Below are 23,812 nucleotides of genomic sequence, written 5' to 3'. Positions count from 1 at the left end.
TGAAAAATCTGTTCAGCCTTTGCTTCATTTAGTAATGAGTGTGCGTAATTAATTCAAATTTCATTTACTAGCCAATAAATTGTTCAACTATTTTATAATTTTTGCTTTGAAATAGATTGCAACTTAGCGGCTTTGCTCAAGACTTAGGCAAAAACAAATGCTCACAAGAGCTTAAGCTTAGAACCAAGCGCTTGAACTCTTTCAAACAAGTTGGCGAGGATTTTTTTGTATGAGTTCATTTGTTGGTTGGTCTTTTAAGAAGGGGGGCAGGGCTTATTATTAGTAAGCAGCTTGCAGCCGCAAAGCCGTCTCAACAAGTTGCTGCTGTTGATTTGCTGCAATGTGCGGCGTATACGTAATGCAGCGGGGTGAATAACATTTAAGGCGCAAAGTGGCTGGCAGTTGGAGAGAGAGAAAGAGACGGAGGGAGAAAGGAGCGAGTTGGGTAGACGACAGACGAAATGCCGCTCAATGGCGTGCCAAAAAAACAAAAGGCTAAACTTAGCATGCAATTTCGTAGAGCGCCTTTTTTTTTTTAGTTTATAGCTATCTTTCACTCTGGCCAAGAAAAATTCGCTTTCAATGCAATGAAAATAGCACAGAATTTGCAGCTGTTGTTGGTGTTGTTGTTGCTTTTATGCTGCTGCTGCTGCTGCTGTTGCTGTTGGCTGACATTAACACCCGACCAGAAATCAAAAGTCACAAATTGTCAGTCGAAATAGCTCATGTCAAATTTTGCATGCTGAACAAAAAGTTGTCGTTGTTTTTGCTGTTGACGCTATTGTGGTTGTTGACGACAGGATGGTCACGCGTGGGCGGTCCGCCCATCGTCGTAGTCGTCGTCAGTTGTCGCTGTCGTCAGTTGGTCAGTTTATCAAAAATTGCTCATAATTAATTAATTGGCTGCGTTCCAGATTTACAAATTGCTCAGACCAGAGACCCGTTTGGTTTTTGTATGCCTCGTGCCTGCCTACTTGCCTGCCTCATGCCTCATGCCTCGTGTTCTGTGCGCCATTTATGCGTTTTACTGCGAAATGGAAATTGCTTTTGCATTTTCAAAGCAATAGCCAGCAGCCAGCAGCCAGTCAGCCCCCTTTAAAACAAAAAATAACTAAATTAACATATGTTGACCATAAAAAAAAGAAACAAAAAAGAACTAAAGAACATTTGATTTTGAATACTCCACAACGTGAGCTTATCAAGAGTAACAATTGGTGGGGATTCGTTATGGGTTTTGCTATCGCTATTCTTATTCGTACAGTGATCGCTCGCTAATTGGAATGCAAAGCTTTCAAAGTTGCGTTGTTTTTATCATTTAAATATGCTCTTCGCTGACTCCAGGTCAAGTCAAGTTTTTTATATTCAGAATCCAGTCGGGTTTTTATTTAATTAATAAAAAAACTATTGTACATATAAAGGAGAAAAATATATTTAGATTGTAAACGTGTTTTTGGCTTGATTAGAATTTTATTATCTATATTATCCATTTAGATATGGATATTATATACTATTTTTTTGAATTTAATCGTTTTTAAACTGAAAACTTTTTGTTTGAGCTAAAACTACTACTGCTCCTTCTTCTGGGAGTTTTTAACTTCTATTGTTGACCATGGCCGAGTGATCACTGTATTAATGTTTGAGGTTTGGCGCTCAGCTCTTTTTGTGTTTGCGGCTGTTAAGAATTCTTATCGCCATTTCACTTCGCATTGTTGTCGCCGTTGTCGTCGTTGTTATTGGGCGGGTTCTTGGCTAGATAGCGACGCATAGAAGCCGTTCTCGTCGGCGCAGTTGCTCACAATGATGATGATATCATCGCCATCATCGGTTGTCGTTGTCTACGATGTTGTTGTTGTTGTTGTCGTTGTTGTCTTCTTCGTTGTGTACACGCCGACCGACGATGTCTTCGCTCCAACGGAAATCCGCATAAACAACGTTGTCCATGTGCCACACTCAGCTCCAGACCCAGTTTGCATATGTATGTGTATCTGCAACTGTTGTGTGTGTGTGTGTGTGTTTACTTTAGCGTTTTTAACTAGATAAACAGAATTGTTGCTGAGCTATTAAAACATGGCACAATTACTTATACAAAACCATCAATTTACGGGTATAAGAGTCTCGAATCGAGAGAAAAGATACCCCGAAGATGAAAAGAAAATTCGCACAACTGAATTTCAAATTCAATACATTTAAGAAGCAATGTAGTCAATCGTAAAAATAAGCAACTTGCCAACAGTAAACAAGCGAAAATGTAAATTTATCAACAGGGAACAGAGAAGAAAAAGAAATGCAAATTATTTCGCAAGCACCAAACGAATAATTGTAAAATTATTCATCTCAGGGAGTATTCAACTATCAACCTTGGACTTTTAAAATTGAATTCAACTGTATAACTTTAACTTGACAGTGGTTTTAAAGAGCGCCTAAAATGGCAATTTAATGTAGCACAGTTTTTAGATCTTCTAAAAACTGATTAGTGTAAGCCAAGTTTAAATTAACTTAACTTTAAAAACTTAATCGATGATTTTATGCACTTGACTAATTATAATTTATAACTTATCTTGCTCGCAGGCCTGCATCGATGACAAACTGGAGATGGTTGAGTTCTTAATAGAGCATGGAGCAGATATTAACCGACAGGACAATGAAGGATGGACGCCACTGCATGCAACTGCCTCCTGCGGGTGAGTTACTTCAGCATAATATTTGTATATTCCACTAATCTATATTCATTTTTCATGTGCAGCTTTGTGAGCATAGCACGATATTTGGTGGAGAAAAATGCGGATGTGGCCGCCGTGAATAGCGATGGTGATTTGGCGCTAGATCTGGCAATCGATGTGCAGCACATGCCCATGATTGACTACATGGAAAAGGTGGTGCAGGAGCTGAACATCGATGTGGATCAGGCGCGCAAGGCTGAGGAGCAGGCGATGCTTAACGATGCAAAGAAATGGTTGCGCAGCGATGCCGCCGAAGTGGATCGACCGCATCCGAAAACAGGTGCCACAGCGTTGCATGTGGCTGCCGCCAAGGGCTATACGAAAGTGTTGAGCCTGTTGCTGGCCGGGCGGGGCAATGTCGATAGGCAGGATAACGATGGCTGGACGCCGTTGCATGCGGCGGCACATTGGGGCCAAAAGGAGACAGCTGAAATGCTGGTGGAGTCACTGGCCGATATGGATATACGCAATTATGCTGGCCAATCCTGCATCGATGTGGCCGATCGCAAAATGGTCAAATTCCTTGAAGAACTGCGCGCCAACAAGCGCAACAAGCGGCGTCCATCTAGTCAAATCAGGTGACTTTCCTTTCCCATTCCCATTCCCTTACTGATTGTAAATCATTTTGCTAAAATTTGTTTATTTGTTGGCTTGCAGCAGAATCTCAGATGCGATTGAAAATCATGTGGACAAAACACCAACGAAACTCGTACGCGTTGAAGTGAGAACGGATGCTGCTAAAGATGGTGCGTAAACTTGAGCCACGAAACTTGAAAAAGCCGATCCCAACAAGAAACAACAAACCACACCCCCAAACCCGTTCACAAAGCACAGCTGCTTATTTTCTGCATATTATATAATAAGTTTTCTTTCATATTTCTATGCCAACTTTTGTGTTGTGTTGTGTCGCTGTCTATGTGTTCTTGTTGTGCCACTTAATTAGGTTCTCATGCGCGTTAAAAGTTCAGTTGAAGCATTTATTACAAAACACTTGCCACACATGCCACACTGCCATCTCCTCGTTCTCGTTCTCGTTCCCTCCGTCGTCTCATCTCATCTCTCACATCTTTAGCAGCCACTTTGTATGTTTTTTTGCGTCTCATCTTTATTATCATCAAAAGTCATCAACTCATCGTCTAGTTGAAACAGTTTCTGTAACCCACTCTCTCTCGTTCTCTATCTCTCTCTCTCTCTCTCTCTCTCTTTCTTTGTCTCTTCCTACGCATCCCAACTTTCTTTCTCTCTGTCTCCCCCCCTTACACTTCGTTTGTGTTTTCTCTCTATTTGTTGTCTTGTCTTTGTCCAAACACACCGCACACTGCAGCTGCGAGCGGTTCGCTTAGCGTCAGCGCTCAAATTGCGCCCGATGTTGTCAATGATGATGATAATGATGGTGATGATGATCTTACTGCCACTCACGATGATAAAGTTGATGTCGATGTTATTAAAGATGATGATGATGGTGTTGGTGATGATGATGATGCTGACGAAACTGACTCAGATCTCAGCGATTCCACAGAGAGCTCGCACAGCACAAGTCTAGACGAGAGCGAAGGTAGTCAGTCGCCTATTGAGAGTTGCGCATATGAAATTCAGTTAGCCCCCATCCCCCTCAATGTGCTTAAGAGCCTGCATTAAGCGAAGACTAACCAGCATAGATATATATTCCCATAAGTCCAATAACTAATATATATATATTTTGCTCTTGCAGCTGAAAATGTAAAGCCCAATCACACCGGCGACCATCCCGTCGAGGAGGAGGCGCCCTGGCGACGCCGAACGCAGCGCACGCCCAACGACAGCCCCACTAAGAATCGTGAGTGACGAATTGACAGTTCGCCAATTTTGGTGCAGTTACTAATCGATAATTGTTAACTTCTATTTGCCTCGCAGAAGTTCCTGATAAAGAGCTGAGTGGCAAGAGTGCCAATGAGAGCGCCAACGATGTCATCTTGCGACGCACGCAAAGCTTTGAGAATGATCAAAAGTGAGTTGAGCCCATCCACACGCACAATTGCGCACCACTAGACATAAATGCGTGCCACACACACACATCATACACACACACACACATAAAGTGCAAATTAACACCCGCATTTATATAATAATAACAATTTGTATATTTTGATGTGTCACAATTTGCACCAAATTTTCGGTTTATTTTGTTGCCGTTTGTGTTTCACATTTGCTGATTGCGCGCCGCTTATCAATAAAAATACTTCACGCAGCTTACAAACACCCACACACACACACAAAGATACAACACTTAAACACACTTGTACTATAAACTCACTCATTGTATTATTGGCCATTATCGAAGAACTTGTAGTGAATTATGCACCTTTTTTTTAAAATATGAGCGCTGTTTAGATAAGCTTATGAATCAGTTAGAAAGCAACCGAAAAGAAACAACGTGAATTAAGGAAAGCAGGCGCAGTCTTTAATGTTAAACTCAGTAGAGCAATTGAAGTCTCAAAAAAAAATATATATTTATATATATATCGGCGCTGCTGCGGCATAGTGTGAAACACAAGCAAGCAATAAGAAAACAATTAATTGTGTGACACAATTTAATTTCTGTACTCAAATTTGTTTTGCTATTGTTTTTTTTTTGTTTTGCTTATGTGTGTTTTCTTTTACTTATGTGCAACAAAACAACAACAACAACAACAACAACTACTACTACTACAAAATCACCAACAAATCGCACAAATTCATCAAACGCTTATCAAAATCCAATTCTAACCCGCCCGCCCGCCTTCGCCCGTCCACCCGCCCGCCCGCCTGCTCGCCTGCCTGTTCATCTGTCCCCACGATCCATGCAGATTCTATCAAAAATATAATGAGCTGCGGGCACGCATAAAGGCGAACTCGTGTCCCATACTGCCAGCGACGACGGCGGCTAATTCTGCTGCGCTGCCGCCCGGCGGCAACAATGCTAATAACAACAATAACCAAAGTAGCAATAATAACAACAATAACAATAACAGCAACAACAACAACATCAATAATAAGAGCACAACGCTGCTGTTGGGAAAAACTGCAAGCGTAACAAGCAGCGGCAGCAGCAGCAACAACTACAACAACACGCCAACAACAACAACATTCAACACACACAACACCAACTACACAACATCAACAACAGCAACAGCAACAGCTACAGCAAATCCAAGTCAAATTTATAGCGTACAAAGATCGGCCTCCCTCAAAGATAACTCTGTGTATTTCAGGTTTGTTCTGTGCCAAAAAAAAAAAACAAAAAAATAAAAATAAAACATAACTCTAACTAACTGTAACTAACTAGCAAGTACTTAATAACAATCATAGATGTGTTAACCGTAATATCTCTCTCTCTATTAACTGTAATCTATATAATCATTGCTTTTGCTTAGCTTCCAATGTACTCTGTACTATATATATATATATATATAGATATACATATATACATATCGTTTATATACCCAAACAAATTCTCATTGCACCAACAACAAAATCTACTTCAACATTTATTTAGGCAATACGCACAATGTCGTCTACCTCTCTTAGATATGATGTTCCCCTCCCTTAAATGACTTTCTTTAATGTGCTACTTTCTCTTTCTCTCTCTCTCTCTCCCATTTTGTCTCTGCTTGTCTCTCACGTGCTCTCTTTGCTGCTCATACAGGAAACCGATTGCTCCAGCTGCAATGCTTACAACAGCGACAACAGCGACCACAACAACAGCGACGCTCAGCTCACCCTCAACGACTGTGCTCACCCCACCTATACGCAGGTGAGTCCTTGACACGATACGAACGATAACTGTATATATATATAAATTTGACTGTAATATTTAGTTAATTTGAAGTTTAACTAGTTGGGGATATGAGTAAGCTTTAAGTGGGAAGGCTTTTAGATCTCAGAAGTAATATCACAGTTGTAGTTATCGATTGTATTAGGAAATATAATAAGGTTCTTTAGAAATATGTAAAATATATATTTTACGAGCTTAATAAGAATATCGCTTAAGGTTAGCCACTCTTCTGTTTGAGTTACTGCTTACAAAAATTAAATTAATCGATAGCAAAAATCGATGAATCAAAAACTAGTTGTAAACAAGACAAAGAGCTTAGGTTATCTGGGGAACAAGAGGGTTCTGACTCTAAATTAATCGATATATAAATCGTTAAATCAAAAATTAGTTATATATTTTAACAACGGTTATTATTATACAAATTATACAAAAACTCCGTTAGCAACAACAGCAATAATAACAGCAACAACAACAATGGAAGTTCAACGGCGAGTGCCGCCAGCGTCAGTGCTGCAAGTGATGCGGAGACACCAAAGCCCAAGCAATCGGCGACCAATATATTCAAGAACTTTTTCAAGTAATAATGTTAACTGGTTAACTGTTGACAGTTGTTTTGCGCTAACCCCAACAAGCCGTTCAAACCGTGCCCAGCTGCTAACACTTGACAGCAACTCTGGTTGCTAAGCATGTGCCAATAACTCTCTCTCTCTTGTTATGTTTATGTTGATATGCCCTTATTTGTTGTTCTATGTACTAATTATGCTTTCGATTCCTTTGTAGATCCTTTGTGCCGCCAGTGCGTGATGAGGAGAGCGAAACGCAGCGCAAGGCGCATGCGAAGCGAGTTCGGGAGACGCGTCGATCGACGCAAGGCGTTACGCTCGATGAGATCAAGAGTGCCGAGGAGCTGGTCAAGAAGAAGAACCTTGGCATGAACAACAATAACAATAATAATAACAACAACAGCAGCAGCGTAAGTAGTTTCTGTGCCCAAGTCCCAAAGCCGAAAAAACAAACATTTCAATACAAAAATCACCCAACACATGTCTAAAAAAAAAAATTGTTAGCGAATCGTAGATCAGTCAGAGCCATTCCATACCTAATCATAGAGCTTATATACTATATATTGTATATGTTTGTTATCTGTAGTGCAACAAGAACTCCACAAAAAACAAATCACACACACGACGATGATGTCCACGTGCAATTCTTAACTTGTACACCAAAACAACACCAAACAACAACTGCTTAAGGTTATGGTGTTCCCATTAATGTATTTGTTGTGTTTTCTTCCCCCCACCCAAAAAAAAAACACCCCTGTGTATGTATGTGTGTGTGTGTGTGTGTATGTGTGTGTGTAGTGCAACGATTGCAATCCTTCAATCGTTAAGCACAATCCTCTGTCTTCATCATCTCTTTTTCCCATCTCATACAAAGTTTGTTGTCACTACACACGTTAGAAATTTTTGGTGTTTGTCGTTCTCATTCATATATATATGGACTCTCCTTCCACCTGTGTATGTATGTATGTGTGTGTGCGTGAGTGTGTGTATCTCTGTGTGAGAGCACGTTTGTTAAGCCTAGTTTTTGTTAACAATAAGCCTTATGGTAGCACTTAGTTTATTTCAATACGTTTCCCAGACACTATGCAACAAGAGGAATTGAAAGTTTCAAAACTGTTTCATCAATCATCAACAATTTGAAACTTAAGCAAAAGGAATTGCTCATTAAGATAGAAATTATCATTAGCAGTGAGTACCTCAGATTTGTTGCATAGTGTGAGTTCAGCAAAGCCCATCAATGTAGTGTAGAGTTCTGATCATCATTGTGCCATCAATCAAATCAGTCGATCAATCAATCAGCACTCATTTAGCCAGCTGCAAATTTAACAATTGAGCAAATCGAGCGCCAATTAAATTGAGTTTTTTTTACTGCGATTGCGCTTTTGAGATTTCTGCGTCTGCATCCGAGTTCATTATACACATATATATATTTTGTTATTATTATTGCGCCGCTGATCAAATTGAAAGCAACAAAAATCGCACCGCTCAAGCCGCTGCCCGCCGCCTTCGTATCGAAATAATAAAACTTGCATCGGCTCTCATCGATATCAAGTCTTTCATATTCATCTGTGCAGTTTTATAAGAGTAGCTCTATTTCTATATATTATATTTTAAGTTAATTTATTTTTATGTAGCGTCGATTGCTCAGTTACTTTTTTTTTATACTATCTGTATATATAAATTCATATATTCAATCATATATATATTTATGTATTTGTGCATGTTGTTGACTTAGCATGCGTTTAGAGTTCTCGAACAAAAGTATCTGAAAGTGCCGGGTGCACTCTTACGTATGTCGTATGTATGTATGTCTCTTATCGTATATCGTACGTCTAACCTTATTATACAACTACTTTGAGCGTTAGTTTGTTTGTCAGAATATGCCCCCAACTCCCCCCCCTGAAACTCATCCAGAAACTCCATTTGATTTTTGTTTTTGGGAGAGAGACTAGCAGGTCCAAGTGGTTCTGTTTTTTTTTTTGTTGATTATTTGTTCCACAACTAATATTATTAACAGAATGAAACAAGCTCCACATCAAGCACCACAACATCAACATCAACAACAACAACTACAAGCACAACAACAGCAACAATAACTAGCAGCAGCAGCAGCAGCAGTAACAACAGCAACATTGACACCAGCAGCAGCAGCAGCCGAGAAGAAGAAGCGCAACCACCACCACCGCCCACAACACCTCCACCAGCCATAATACCAAGCACAACAACCACAGCGGATGATGATTTGGATATAATTGAGTCAGTGGTTGCTACATTGACGCCATCGGTTGCTGATACCACAGCCAGCTTCACGTTGGCAGCGCCAACCACAAGAATATCGCCAGATGAAGCAACAGCAAGTGAAGCTGGCGAGGATGACGACGATGAACAGCAAACGGCGGTCAGCGCCAGTTTTACAATAGTCTCGAGGCGGGAGAAGCCTCAGCAGGAGGCGGAGTCAGAATCGAGCAGCCACAAACCACTAAAGACTGAGCTACAATTGGAAAACGCAATCAGCAATCGGCCCACAGATCTGTCTCTGGGCGAGAGTAAACCAGCAGCAACGACGACGCCTGCAACCACGCCCAGCGCCCTAGAGAGTCCGGTGCGGTTGCGTGACAAGCGCAGCTTGAGCAGCACCGCTTTTGGTGCCAGTGGTTCAGCCAGCCAGGACGCGGATGGCGATAAATCCGAGACAGCATCGCCAGTGGGTGGACATCCCGATTTCAATGCGCGTGATTCGTTGCTCAGTTTGTATGCACGTCGCACACAAGAAAGTGGTGCTGGTGGTGCAAGTGGCACAAGTGGTGCAGGTGCTGCGGCTGCTGCAGCTGTTGCACCCTCAACGTCGTCGTCTTCAGGCACATCTCTGTCAGCAGCCGAGCGGCGTCCGTCTTGGCGTCTCAAGTTGGATGCAGGCTCAAAGGTATGCACACAACAACCAACAACCAACAACAACAACCAACAAACAACAACTCAACTACCCAACTGACCTTTAATCGAACCGAACTTAAAACAACTATCAATTGTTACTATATCTCACAACAACTATTTCGACTTGCTTTCAAAACAAAAACAGTGTGCGAATTTTTGTCGTACTTTGAGTGTAGCATGTTTTTTTTAGTGTTAGTCTATTTAAATGTTTAAAGCGTACGTATTTGAAAGGCTTCGGTGTACCGAAGTTGCGTATACCCTTGCAAAATGTACTTCATCTATTTGGGACGGGTCTAAACTTTGCATAGCCATAACTTTGTCGAAAGTGAGTCGTTTTTCAAAAACTACATCTTTTTGATAATGATTTGATCTCTAGTTTATTACCACACTTAAAATTGGAAATGCGATTCTGGCTCGATTTTCATGTTAAAACAATACTCTCAAAATGTGCTAGTTGGAACGAATTTTGTGTTTATCTTAGCTTGATCTCTCAATTAATACTGCATTTACATTATTTTGTGGGCCATTCGCTTACTAAATTTGTTACTTTTGCTAGCTTGTATATATAACTCATAATATTTTGCTCTCATATCTGCTAATTAAAAATATGTAAGTTTTGCAAGGGCATATACATATATAGATTGAATGGATTTCAGTCAGCAATTTGTTTGCTCGGTCTACAATTAGGCTCTTTTGTAATGTAGGTTTTACATTCTGTTTTAATTTATTAATTTTTTTTTTTTAGTTTTTTTAAGTACTATATTTGGTTTTAAATGTTGATTTATTTTTGCTCATTTTGTATGCCTGTTTCAATTGCAATGCATCTGCATTTAGATGTCTGTAACTATCCTATGTATATAAATAAATATATATGTATGTATGTATTTATGTATGTTTTATTGTAGTACCTTAAACAATATACCATTATGTATGTACATTATACTACTTATTCTATCGGAAACATGATATCGCCTAATGAACATTATATTGTATATATAGCATACATATACATGCATATATGTGCCTTCCACCATGGATGTTGTCATTAAATAATGCTTATTAACTATTTGCTATGTTTGGCTTGCTTTCTAATTTGACAAAATATTTTGTTAAAATTTTTTATTAATACTTTATATATGAAAAGTTGAATAAGAGAAAACTAAAGTATTGAAAAATTGGTTTTTGTGGGCTATGGAAAAAGTATTTGTATAGGGTTTGAGATCGAATATAATACAATCTTATTGCTCTTTTAATACTTTTTAAATGATCTATTTAAACTTAAACTGATATTATTTATATTCAATAGGGTATAAATATTAGTTTCTTTCTTTTGTTTGTTAGCCAATTGCATGCAAATCTAATTAAAATATAGTCAAAAAAAAAAACCGTAAATATTTCAAAAACAGCTGAAAAGAAAGTTTGTTCAGAGCAAAAAAATGTCCCCTAAATATATAAACGGTGTCTGGATTATTGACTACTAAACGTGTACTACTAAATACATAATTGTTGCCGCTGATTTTCGTAAACTCGCATTGATCTAATCCAATTGAAATGGATACCAATAACCAACAAATAAAACAACATTACCAGCATAGCTTTTTTTAATAGCAACAAAACACATGCACACAAACAACAAGAAACAAGAACAATCTGAATTTAAGAGGATTACCATACCAAATTGAACTTTATGTGACGTAACTCTGCATGAGCCCTGTCTAATACTATGCTAATATCTTGTGCAGTTCAAGCTGGAGGATATTACCAGCGGTGGCACCTACCCGCCCAATCAGAGCACCATAATACCAAGCGCACCGGCCGTTATGGCCGCTGTTAACTTGGCCAGCACAGCGGGCTCGCAGCGTCGCATCAGCAGTGGACCCAATGCGCGTAAGTTGGCTTATGTTGAAAATATACAATTTTAGTTTTGTTAATCGAATCTGAGTTGCTTGCAGTTAATGCTTCCAATCAATCGCTCAACTCGGTGGGTCGTCCCGTGTCAGCGCCCAGTGAGAGCACCAATAATAGCGCCTATGTGACGCCACCAGCACGTCGATATGAGGCATCAACGATGGCGTCATCTGCCACAACGACAACTGCCACGACAGCCAACAACTCTGCGTCGACTGCATCCAGTGCCAACCATGCAACGGCCACCAGCCACGATGATAAGGGTAAATCACACAGCACACCAGCCACACATTTATACACACACTGAAAACTAATCCAATTCGTGTCCAACAGATAACGACAAGGAGAACGATAATCGCACACAGACTGTCATACAGCGTCGACGCAAGCCGAAACGCCGATCCACCGGCGTTGTGCATCTCGATATGGATGTAAGTGAATCCTCTATCTCTGGCTCCTACTAATTGCCCGGCCATTTGTCAAATTAAATGAGCCGTGAGCGGTCGCATGTCATTTATATTTAGCATGAAACGCTAATGAGTCTAAAACTAAATTGCTTAAATCACTTCTTTTTTTTTTTTGGCTGCAGGAACTCGAGCAGGAGCGTCAAAATGAGACGGCCAACAATGACAAGGAGGATAAGGATAGAGGGGTGAGTCTAGAAACAAAAAAAAATATAAAAACTAGCCTGTTTCAAATTGCTATTTCCATAAATAATTTACTCGGCTTGTATTCAATTATTGTTAAATGTTGTAAATAGCCGAATCTGAAAACAAAATTTAAATTTAAGCCATTTAAAAATAGTCTTAAATTCAAAGACTTTGAAACATGCGAACAATTCGCAGAATACCGTAAAATTTTTCTTTTCTTATTTTCCCTTTCAACAATACTTATTCTACGAAATGGCAATTCGGAACATGGCTAATTATATATTTTTAATTATTTTGCTATACCTACAACAACAACAAGAACAACAACAAATACAATCGGAACAATATATGTATTTAGTGCATAAATATTTTCACACCTTGAAAATATTGGGCTCAAATTTGTAGCTGGCCCAGTTGGCTTTCTTCTTTTTCCAACAGCTTGTTTGTTTGTCTTTTCTATCTTTAATTGCGTCGTCGATATTGCACCTGAGACACACACGCAGAGATATACACATCCCCCCGCCCCCCCTTCGGTTACCCCGCAAGACACACTTATTCGTTCGTCACACCTTGTCACAATTTTAGACATTCCCGTGCGTCCTTCAAAGTAGCTGTGGTGTGGCCTGGTCTTTGCTCTGTCTGTTCCAATTAGCGAGCGACCCATTTGTGCGAAATGAAAAATAATGAAAGAAAAATTATGATTGCCATTAGTAGAAGAAGCAGCAGCACCAGCAGCAGCACCAGCAACAGCAGCAGTGAGAAGACAGAGAAGAGAGAGAGAAGCGAGAATGCGACGAGTGTGTACACGTCGCATTGTGAATGCCATTGCTCCAATTTGTGTGGATGATAAGTGCGGCAGATATTATTATTGGGTGCATTGCTCAAGGTAATATTTTGCAAATCCTTTCATGGCCGAGGTCAAAACTATTAGTGCACATCCAATTTGTGACAATATTTAAGAGATATTTGGATTTGCAGCGAACCTGTTAACAATTTATTCAAACATTTTGACTCAAGTGTCGCATGTTGGCCATTAATAAAAATGTCACATTTTCTAAATGCATTTATGTCATTTTGCATTCAGCGACTACATTCAGCAGACAGTTTGTCTGCTCGTGCCGTCTCTCAATCTGACTGGCTTTTAAAAAAACACATACATATATATATATATTATATATATATAGTCGACTATTAAAACTGATTTGATTTCTTATTTTGCGATTTGTTATTATTATGTTTAGAACATTGATTGATAGTTTTTGAGAAGGTTATATTCAATCTGTTTGTTGTTATGATTTCTATATATAAATGTGCATGAGAATACTGTCTACTCTGAGCATTCTCTTTGAAAATGTTCTACAGATCGCTTTGATATCACAACCACTAGAAAGAAACTATGCTTTGCAGCCCTAGTCGCAGACATGTAGTCGCCTCCGCTAAATCTGTTTTTGACTAATCGTGTCAAAAATTGAGGCTGATTGACGATGTCAAGTGTTTCACGACACTGTACATAAAGTATACGATTTACGTATATACTTGCATGATTATTGCTGTATGGCTATTAAACACTTTCACAATGCGCTTTTTCACACAACAAATTGCCCATTTAGAAAAGCCGCACAACCCACCATTAGCAGCAACCAAAACACAAATAACAACAACAACAATAATTATAGTCGAAACAACAATTCACACATCGCTCACACGTACATTGAACTTTGTTTTTGTCGATCTATGCCCCCCTTTAGAAACTGAACTGAGTATGTTCAACATTTGCGTTGCATTTGTCGCTAAATTTATACATTTTGCAATTTTTGCATTTTGTGTGTAGTTTTTCGTTTTAAGCAGCATTTGTTTCCTCATTCCCTGCCGGCTGCACTTTCTATTTAGGAATATAGGAATATGGTTGGTTAGGTGCGGGGAGGGGAGGGGAACAGGCTAATGCCTCCGTCATGTGCTATATTTAGTGAGAGAGGGGAGACTATAGAAAACTTTTATTTTTATTTATTTTTTTGTTTTTCGTTGGCCTAGTTATGATTGTGTACTTCTAGGGGAGCAAAACGGTTGCAACATTAAATGTAAATTTAGCTCGAATGGTGCAGCAAACACTTCGCTTCTCGTGCCACACTCTCTCTCTGTCTGTTGATGTCTCTTCGCTGAGTGTGTTTAACACGTGTCAATGACTGTTTCGCCTTTTGGCCCAGTTGCCTGCCAGGGAGCTGCCGGCCTAGCTGACTGCATCAGCTGACCCCAGCATAGTTTATACATTTGCGTCTCGGACATTGGGCCAAATAAAAGTGTGCGATTTACTAAATTTAGCTAAGCAACACAGCACACAGGTGAAATATATAAACAAATACACACTCGGTTTTTGTGTGCGCAATTCAAGTGAAACAGAAAAAAAAGTCCATTGCTGCCAAGGCTTCTAGTTCCTCCCTCTTGCAACTCTTTGTTTTCACATTTTACAGGCACACACTCACACACGCACACACACTCACACACAGGCTCTTATAGTATTAATCTTCCAATAGTCTTCAACGGGTTTTCCGGCATTCGTTGTTCGGTTCTCTTAGAGAAGATCTCTTAACATGATTTGTCTCTCTTGCGTTTGACTATTTTCTGATCGTGCGCCAAGTTTTATTCGAATAAAACATTTGAATACTTTGCTTGGATCGCACAGTTGAGTTTTATACGTCTAACGCATCACACACATCATCAGTCAGAGCAACAATTTGAACAGCAGCTAAACCACAATCGCAATTCAACTACAATTATTTATTATAACTCTTGAAGTAAATTACAATGAGTGCATTGACAAAAACAAAAAAAAAAAACCAAAAACCACAACAGCTGTCAAACGTGTCAAATACTTGCAATATTCGCTATCAGTTTACACAGAGATGAGATTCGAGACCGAGACTCCAGAGACACTTGGGAGTCGCCACAAGGGGCAACATTGTGTGTGTGGTTTTTCAACCGAACATCTTACCATATTTAGAGAATTGCGCACACGTTTTTAGTAGTTTCTTTTTTTTTTGTTTTATGGTATTTTTGGGCAGTACAAGTTTTTTTTGTGGCTTTGAGACGCTTTATATGGTCAAAAATATTTTGATCAGTTTTTAATTTGATTTCGTTCGTGCGCGTATTAAAGGTTAAAAGCCAACGAGTCGCATTGAAGAAGCAATCAACGAACGAAAAGTGGAACATATGTATTGGAAACATTTTCATTTTCATTTCAAAATGTTTCCCATTAGTTTTCTTTATGCATTCTGAAAACCCATAATTCTGTGTTTATTATCTAAATTCCATTTTATAATTCCAAAAAACTTGAGCCCTGATCTTGGCATCAATTTATTGCCATGACACAACAAAATAAAGTGTATTTCTGAAACATTTTACCCGAAATTAGCCAAGATATTATTGCGGAATTGTTACAAAGAAAAAGATTCTCAAAAATATTTCGATTTTGTTGCGAGTGGAAAATACGATAAAAAGTTATAGCGTTCATTCATGGACGAGATCATTATAGAATGAGATGGCTTATTATATGAGGCAATAGGCGGCTCATAAATTAAATGCACTCGACATTTTGATTAAATGAAACATTTAGATACCCTGTGCATGAGTATGATGGGGTATATGCAGACTAAATGAATTCTAATTATATATTTATATATTCTCTTTAAAAGTATGTACAGAAATTGTCCGAACATTTTGTACGTGGTATGCCACATTTGATCAATGCTGAACATGCAATCAATTTGCCTGCTGTTCATTTCGTGTCTGCCTCTCTTGACTTGCGTGGGCTAAGCATCAACTTAAGACATTAACACCGCACAGTAAATAAATAGAACACGACATGGAGTCCCGGCCTTTGGATTAGTGTTTCTTGTTGTATTTTCAATATTTTAGTATAAAACATATAATCGAAACAAAACAGCAGGCAGACCTCCCCAAAAATGAAAACAGACAAAAACCAACACACAAACACAACCACACCTAGAGAAATGAAGGAAACGCTTTTTTTCTACCGCATTGCGGCAATTTAAAACAGAATGTCAAAATTTATGGCTTGACGTCATTTTCCACATCAATTGAGAGAGAGCTGATGGGCAGAGAGGGGGTGGAGGGAGGCACCATATGTTAATATTGCGTTTTCCATTTTGCATTTAAAGATCGTTGTGCTTTGTACAGGAACTTTGTTTGTTTTTCCACTTTTGTTTATGCCAAAATGAAAATAAGAAGCCAAGAAAAATCAAATTAAACTTACAAACATTTTCATGAACGCGCCTCTTGATTTTCAATTATACATTTTTTTTGTTTTTTTGAAATTGGAAAACGGTAAATGGAAAATGCCAAAAGTTTTGGGTAAACTGATTGAAGCGTAATTGCAAATTTGCGTCTTTGATTGATATGTGAGATGTGGCAAATAGAAGACTACAGTCGAATTTCGACTGTTTATTGATTTCTTGATTATCAACTCAATAGAGTCATTTCTTTGTAGCTTGTGTGTATTTGTTGAGCGTGTCTGAGTCCCTTTCGTCATGTCCTTTCGCTCAAGACCACGCACACAGGCGCCGCTGCCCAGTCGACGGCGTTCCTTATCCTCCAGTGCCAGAGCCGGGGGCAGCTCCTCGTCGGCTGGCAGCGCCTACAACTACAATGGCAGCAGCTATAATTCGAGGCCCCTAAGCACTGGTTACTATCCAAGCAGCAGCGGTGTCAGCAACACCAGCTATCAGAGCCCCTACACAAGCATCTACAGCTCCAGGGACAGTCTGTATGGTGGCGGTGCGAGTGGCGGGGGCAGCGGTGCTCGCAACTCTGCGTCTGCCTACTATTCGAATGGTAATGCGAGCAATCGTTATGATTACTCCAAGTATTCACATCATCAGCCATATCAGCTACATCAGCATCAGCATCAGGGGGCAGGCAGCTCCGCATCATCCGCTTCCACATGCTCTTCATCCGCTGCTGGCAGCGCCACTAAAAGCAATCATAGAAACGGCAGCTACTACCAACTGCATCAGGTGCAGGCTTCCTCCTCAGCAGCATCAGCAGCAGCAGCTGGCAATCATCATCATCATCACTACCACATCGTTGTTGGCAATGGCTATGGCAAAGCATCTAAAGCATCTTCTGCTCTTTCCAACTCCTCCAACTCGAACTCATCATCCTCCACGGCCTCCACAGCGAGTGGTGGCTACGACAGCTCTCGTTATGGTTATCCCAGCAGCTCGACGTCATCATCCTCGGCCTATGGCAGCGATCATCGCTATGTCAGTCCCTATTCCAGTAGCTATGATAATGGTGTGACCACCGCATCGCTCAGCTTCAAGTCACCCGGGCTGAGCGGCTCCAATTCGTTTAAGGGTTCAGCCAGAGAGCGTCTTCTCAAGTCCAAGTCCCTGTCCGCCTCGAACAGCAGTCTCAATGCGGGCAACAGCAGCACACCAGCAACGAGTGCGGGCGCCACCGTGGCAGCCATTGCTGCCACACGCTCCAACTCACTGCGGGAACAGGAGCGCAAGTCGCGCAATCGCACCCGATCCCGCAGTGCCGCACAGCGTTCAATCAGCGCATCCTCCGAGAAGAGCGAGGGCTACGAAGTAAGCAAAGGGCAAATTATATCGATTGTGAATCGTTCTTGTTGTTGTTGTAGGCAGCAGGAATTTATTATTTAAATTGAATGTGGATTATACTTAAATCTCTTGTCATCATCTACCCTTGCAGAGCGGCAGCGAACGCACCTCTCGCTCTCGCACCGGGAGCACAGCGACGACGAGCACCGCCAGCGATTCAAAGAGTTCGAACAGCAGCAGCGACAAGGCGGAGAACGGAGATGGCATCGACTACAAGGCGCTCTGGGAGGCGGCCAAGTAAGTATTTGGCAAAAGAGATACAAAAACTGTGGGCAAACTAGCCAGCTGGTTTCATTTCTCCGAAATGTATATTGTGAACTCACGCGTATCTATTTTGTAGAGTGGAGAACGATAAGCTGAAGCAAATGCTCAAGCAGAAGGACGATGAAGTTGTTCAATCGCGTGCGACGCTCGAGCGATTTGCCAATGCCGTAAGTAAACAGCTAAACAGCTAAACCTGCCACATGCCACAAGCCCACAAGAAAATACTCTTTTTTTTTTTTGTAACAACAATAGCCAAGCAAAAGCAAAACAATTCTCTCTCTCAGCAGCAGTAACAAAAACAGAACAACAACACACAAACAAACCACAGTTCTCTCTCTCTCTCTCTCTTTCTCTATATCTCGCGCTCTCTTAATCTATCCCTGCGTCTGTTTATGCCCAGGTTCTCACTCTTTATCTCAAACTATCACACATATTACACATACTCATCAACTATATAGAAAATAAACTCCTCACTTGGCTCAAAATCCAAAAGTAAAAGATGAAAAATACAAATTTTGACGCTTGCCGCTCGCGCTGTGTTCTCTTTCGCTCTCGCTCTGTTTCTCTGTTTCTGATCAATAAATGCCAGTTAAACAAGACACAATATACAATTGAACAACAGTAACAGTAACAGTAACAGTACAAACGTTATCCTATTACTATATACATAGAGTATCAAAATATAGAAATGCCAAAAAATCATTTCACATATTCGCAGACAACTAAAAATTCACTCTCTGAGATTGAGAAGCGTGAAAGAAGAGCAATGGAACGCAAGCTTTCCGAATTGGAAGAAGAGCTCAAGGTAATTACAAATGTGTTCCCGAACCCAAAAACCATATTCTCCCCCCCCATAACAGTTATAAAGTCTTGCGCCTGTATGCTGTTTGTGTTCCTATTTTTTTTTTTTTTTTTTGTTGATGGAAATAAACGTGGAAATGGGTATCGCATCGGTATCGCAACTCGTTTCTTTAGATGCCATCGAACTCACGAGTCCAATGATTTCTGATTTTTCTGCTTTTAATTTGGCCTTTATATTTATTGTCCAAAAACAGTTTTTTGCTTAAGCCGCATGTTAAAGGAGCTGGCTGAAGCGGCCTCCTTTACTCAAAACCTACGCTTTGTTTTATTTACACTTTTGATGCCCTTTCCTTTTAACGGTTAATTCCAAATGCAATAACGTTAATATTAATACCGATATAGCCGCACTTCGTATCGTTTGATTTCCCAATCCTCTCAGCCAAGTTGCGCACCCAGTTGAAAAGGCAGCGATATCGTAATCTATATATATTTACATATATATATTTTTTTTTAATTTTCTCGCTTAACATTTTTGGCCACCTTTGCAATTTCACTGTGGATGCATTTCAACGGCACAGTTGCAATTGTTTATTAATATTATTATCAGTTATAGCTGCACATAAACTGCCGCTTTAAATCGTTTCTTTATTTTTAATGAACCCACCCCAAAAAGATTTAAAATGATTGTCATCTCAGTACATATCTCTCATATTAAATCATATCATTATGTGTACAAAATATGCTCATCGATTGTGTTTTGTTTTCGTATTCACATCAACTCTTCAACACTGCAACTTCAACTTCATCTCATCAACTCACACGTGCATCATTGTTGTTGTTCCACTGTCAATTGTCATTTGTCATTTCTCATTTGTCCCATTGTCACTGTCACTGTCACTGTCACTCTCACTCTCTGTTTCGTCCAACATTTGTGTTATGATTTGGTCACACTATCCATGCGCTTATACGTTATACGTTACACGTTACACGTTTTACGTTTTACGTTAATCATTTGGCGTGCTCTTTTTGGTGCGTCACATTCTCTTTAATCTTAACGAAATGCGCTCATTTCAAAAACACAAAAAATCGCTCACTCAAATTTTGTTTTTCTTTTTTCTCTCTCTCTCTTCCCACGCGCGCCTCATCCATCGAATCGAATCGAATCGAATTGAAACGCAATGAATATATTGAAAAACAAAAAAACAAACAAACATATACAACAAATACAAATACAAACATATATATATGTATGTGTATGTTTTGTTTTGCTACTTTTTTTCTTCTTTCTCCGCTGTTTGTTGTTTTGTCTTTTTAGCTGTTGCAGAAGCTAAAGACTGAGAACGATCGTCTGCGTGCCGAGAATCGTGCCCTCACTCGAGTCGTCTCTAAGTTGACCACATCGGCACAGAGTCAGCTAGCCAAGACCAAATAGGCGTCAACAACAGAACAGAACGCATTCAATATTTATACAGTTAATTAGCGCACCCAGCACCCCAGCAAAATACAAAAAAACCAAACAAAAAAATTATCCTAAAATTAAAATATAAAAAAAAGTGCAAATTGCAATCGTAATCGTCATCGTTTCTAAATACTCGTACAGCATACATATTTACATAAAGCATAACGTACACACGCCTACATAGTTAAATTCTTATGTATCACAGTCTAGCTTAAAGATACCGCTCGAAGATGTACTAGCTATGACCGATCGATCAAAGCTTATATGGATACTATTATTATTAATACTCTTATTATTATATAAAAAGAAAAAAATCATTTGCATTGTTATATCGAGCGCAACGTATAACAATAATTAAATGTATTTGTAGCTATATGAAGTTTACACAGCTTTGTTTTTGGGGCACTTTGTTTTTTTTTATCAACACCAAACATCTGTTTGCCAGTTTATATTTTTGCATTGCTAAAGGAAATTTATATAAAATAGAACACAATACATTTGTACTATGCAACAATAGGTAAACATTTTTGCGAATTTACATAAATATATAAATATATATATATATATATTGTACTTAGAGGTAATCTAGTCTATATCAGTCAAAATATCGGTAACAGAATATGACACGACATATGCCAACAAATATATACCCACAAAACATATATATCGCGTATAATCGCGCTTAATCAAAAAGTAAATACCACATCAGAAATAAATCTCATCGAAACTCAAGGATATTGCTCAACAATTGCTGCCCACCACCCAAAAACAACAATAACAACAACTATAGAAACAACATCAATAAGAACGAGGCCCGAGCCGCAACATCAGCAGCGAAAACATTAAATTTCTTCTTTGTGATTATGCAGTGAGCTTTAATGGTAATTGTTGTTCAACCACACTGACTAAGAACCTGCGTCCCATATGAGCTGGCTGTTGTTTTCTTGTTGCATAATACGAATTAAAAAGAAAATATATATATACAAATTTATTAAAAACTATCTAAGCGATATCTGAGTTCTAAATGTGTTTCAAAAATTATACAAAATTTATTATGAATTATTATGAAACTATGTTTAAGATCCGTTTGAAATCTGAATTGTGATTTTAATGCGCTGTTTTTGAAACACTTGATTGTATATACCTATCTAAATGTAATACCTATAAACTATAACTATACTACATAATAATATATAGATTGTTCCCTTGTTGTTAATATTGTTACAAACAGTTTTGTGCTGAAATTTTATACTCTTGTGTGTGTTTCTTCTCATCTATTTACCAGAGTTACCAATAAAAGTTTGCCCATTTGTCTATCCTTTTAAAGAGCTATTTATTGTTTGTTGTCTTTATTGCCATATCGCCCTTGTGGGTTTTAAGTTCTCTATCACAGAATTGTGTTCAGAATCAGGAATTCGCTTATCGTACACCTGTCATAACCATATCTTCAGTCTTAAGCAGATCATGACAAAAATGATCACATCAAATTATTTTTCAATTGTTTTCTTTGTGGGTGAAGTGCATGTTTTTCATTTATGTCTGATTTCTAGGGCGCTGTTCAGTTTTCAGATTCTTCTAGGCTCTTTAAGATATACTTTTAACTAACTGTTTGTTTGTTGATCTTGTTGTTGTTGCTGATGCTGAGATGCTTTCAGTGAGCCGCAACCCCAAACTAAACCGCATGTATTTTTTTTATATATTTTTTTTAAAGCCCTTTATAATCTATAATCCCCATATTTGATTCGAGTCTATAACTCAATGTGCTGTTGCGCTATTTGTTTTTATAATCTTTTATATTTGGTTACTAATTTGATTGCACTTTCTTTCATTGAAATATAGCAACTTGATGTCTACAAGTCGGATAATCATCGCCTGAAGGAGGAGAACGCAGCGTTGATAAGAGTAATTAGTAAATTAAGTAAATGAAATTATGTTTTAACTTAAATTTACTCAACAAAAACAACAACAACAACGGCCACAAGGCAAGCATCAATTTGAGTCAACAAAAAGCTGGCAACACGAAATCAAATCAAATCAAATCAATTAAATTATCGAAAGAAGAGTTCTGTTTATTATTATTGTGTGATTATTAAATGATTATTATTTTTGTGTGCTGAGAAGATGGAAACCATGTTTCGAAACTCGTTGAAAATGTTTTGTTTTTTTTTTTTCAATTTTTCTCTTCCAAAATAAAAAAAAAAAATGGAATGGAGCATGATGTATTTAATGTCAAATTATATAAATATACATTTATACAAAGTAGAGAAAATTATGAACATCAAAAATATATAATTATAGTTATAGATGTTGTCTAACGGTTAATTTCAAGCAAAAAAAATCTATAAAAAAAAGGAAGAAGAAAACTGAGAACATATTCATCAAATGAGCCCTAGTTACAGATTAGTTTAACTATATAATGCATACATATAAACATATATTTTTCATATATACATATAAATTATATACATACACACACACACACACATTTGGAAAACATACAGCTATAAAAAGTGAAAAGAACTATTTGTGAGAAATGTTTTGAAACCAGCCCACGCAACGTCAACTTACTAATTATTATAAAGCTGTAATTGTTTTTTTAATTATTATTATTATTATTATTATTTAAAACTCATTTAGTCCTAAACATCAATTTGAAACCGATCAGTGGATATATATGTATATATATACACACATGAGTTATGCATATGCAACAAAAAAGAACAGCAGCAACAATAATAATAATAATAATATCTTTATATATGCGCATATGTATTTGTAAAATCAGCTCGTATAGAATGAGAGATACTATTTATATATAAATATATCATGTATTTTAAATGTCCCATGGCGCTGTAGCAAACGAGTTAATAATTATTATATATACTCCTAACTATATGGTACACATTATAATCGTTGCATATGCATATACACACGATTTGATTCATTATGTTTAATTTTATTTGTTCACTTTGGAAGCGTATTATATATCGTATCGTACTATACTTATTTGACTTTTCGCTTATACACTACATACATACATAAATACTACATAATTGTAACGAATATACACACACACACACA

At 38.4% G+C, this 23,812-nt stretch overlaps 1 protein-coding gene across 12 annotated transcripts in view; it reads left to right on the top strand.

Moving 5' to 3' along the window:
- Positions 1-22,883, top strand: part of LOC6556574 (protein phosphatase 1 regulatory subunit 12A) — a 28,473-nt gene extending 5,590 nt beyond the window's left edge. The window contains exons 2-17 of one of the 12 annotated variants that reach the window (XM_043215616.1): positions 2,569-2,681; positions 2,744-3,298; positions 3,378-3,466; positions 4,432-4,536; positions 4,614-4,707; positions 6,385-6,492; positions 6,956-7,090; positions 7,294-7,486; positions 11,750-11,894; positions 11,960-12,178; positions 12,249-12,346; positions 12,505-12,567; positions 18,299-18,444; positions 18,548-18,638; positions 19,190-19,276; positions 22,571-22,883. In XM_043215616.1, the coding sequence (XP_043071551.1) occupies positions 2,569-2,681; positions 2,744-3,298; positions 3,378-3,466; positions 4,432-4,536; positions 4,614-4,707; positions 6,385-6,492; positions 6,956-7,090; positions 7,294-7,486; positions 11,750-11,894; positions 11,960-12,178; positions 12,249-12,346; positions 12,505-12,567; positions 18,299-18,444; positions 18,548-18,638; positions 19,190-19,276; positions 22,571-22,657 (2,328 nt within the window). In that variant the 3' untranslated portion in view covers positions 22,658-22,883. Of the gene's footprint in view, positions 1-2,568; positions 2,682-2,743; positions 3,299-3,377; positions 3,467-4,431; positions 4,537-4,613; positions 4,708-6,384; positions 6,493-6,955; positions 7,091-7,293; positions 7,487-11,749; positions 11,895-11,959; positions 12,179-12,248; positions 12,347-12,504; positions 12,568-15,244; positions 15,358-17,069; positions 18,175-18,298; positions 18,445-18,547; positions 18,639-19,189; positions 19,277-20,587; positions 22,058-22,570 lie in introns of those variants that run through there. The other 11 variants (XM_032743217.2, XM_032743218.2, XM_032743216.2 and 8 more) reach the window with 11 other exon arrangements.
- Positions 22,884-23,812: the final 929 nt, after the last annotated feature.

Source organism: Drosophila grimshawi, unplaced genomic scaffold, assembly GCF_018153295.1.
Source record: "Drosophila grimshawi isolate 15287-2541.00 unplaced genomic scaffold, ASM1815329v1 contig_44, whole genome shotgun sequence".
Lineage (NCBI taxonomy): Eukaryota > Metazoa > Arthropoda > Insecta > Diptera > Drosophilidae > Drosophila > Drosophila grimshawi.
Note: the sequence above shows the minus strand (reverse complement) of the source record. Positions and strands in the feature narration are given on the sequence as shown.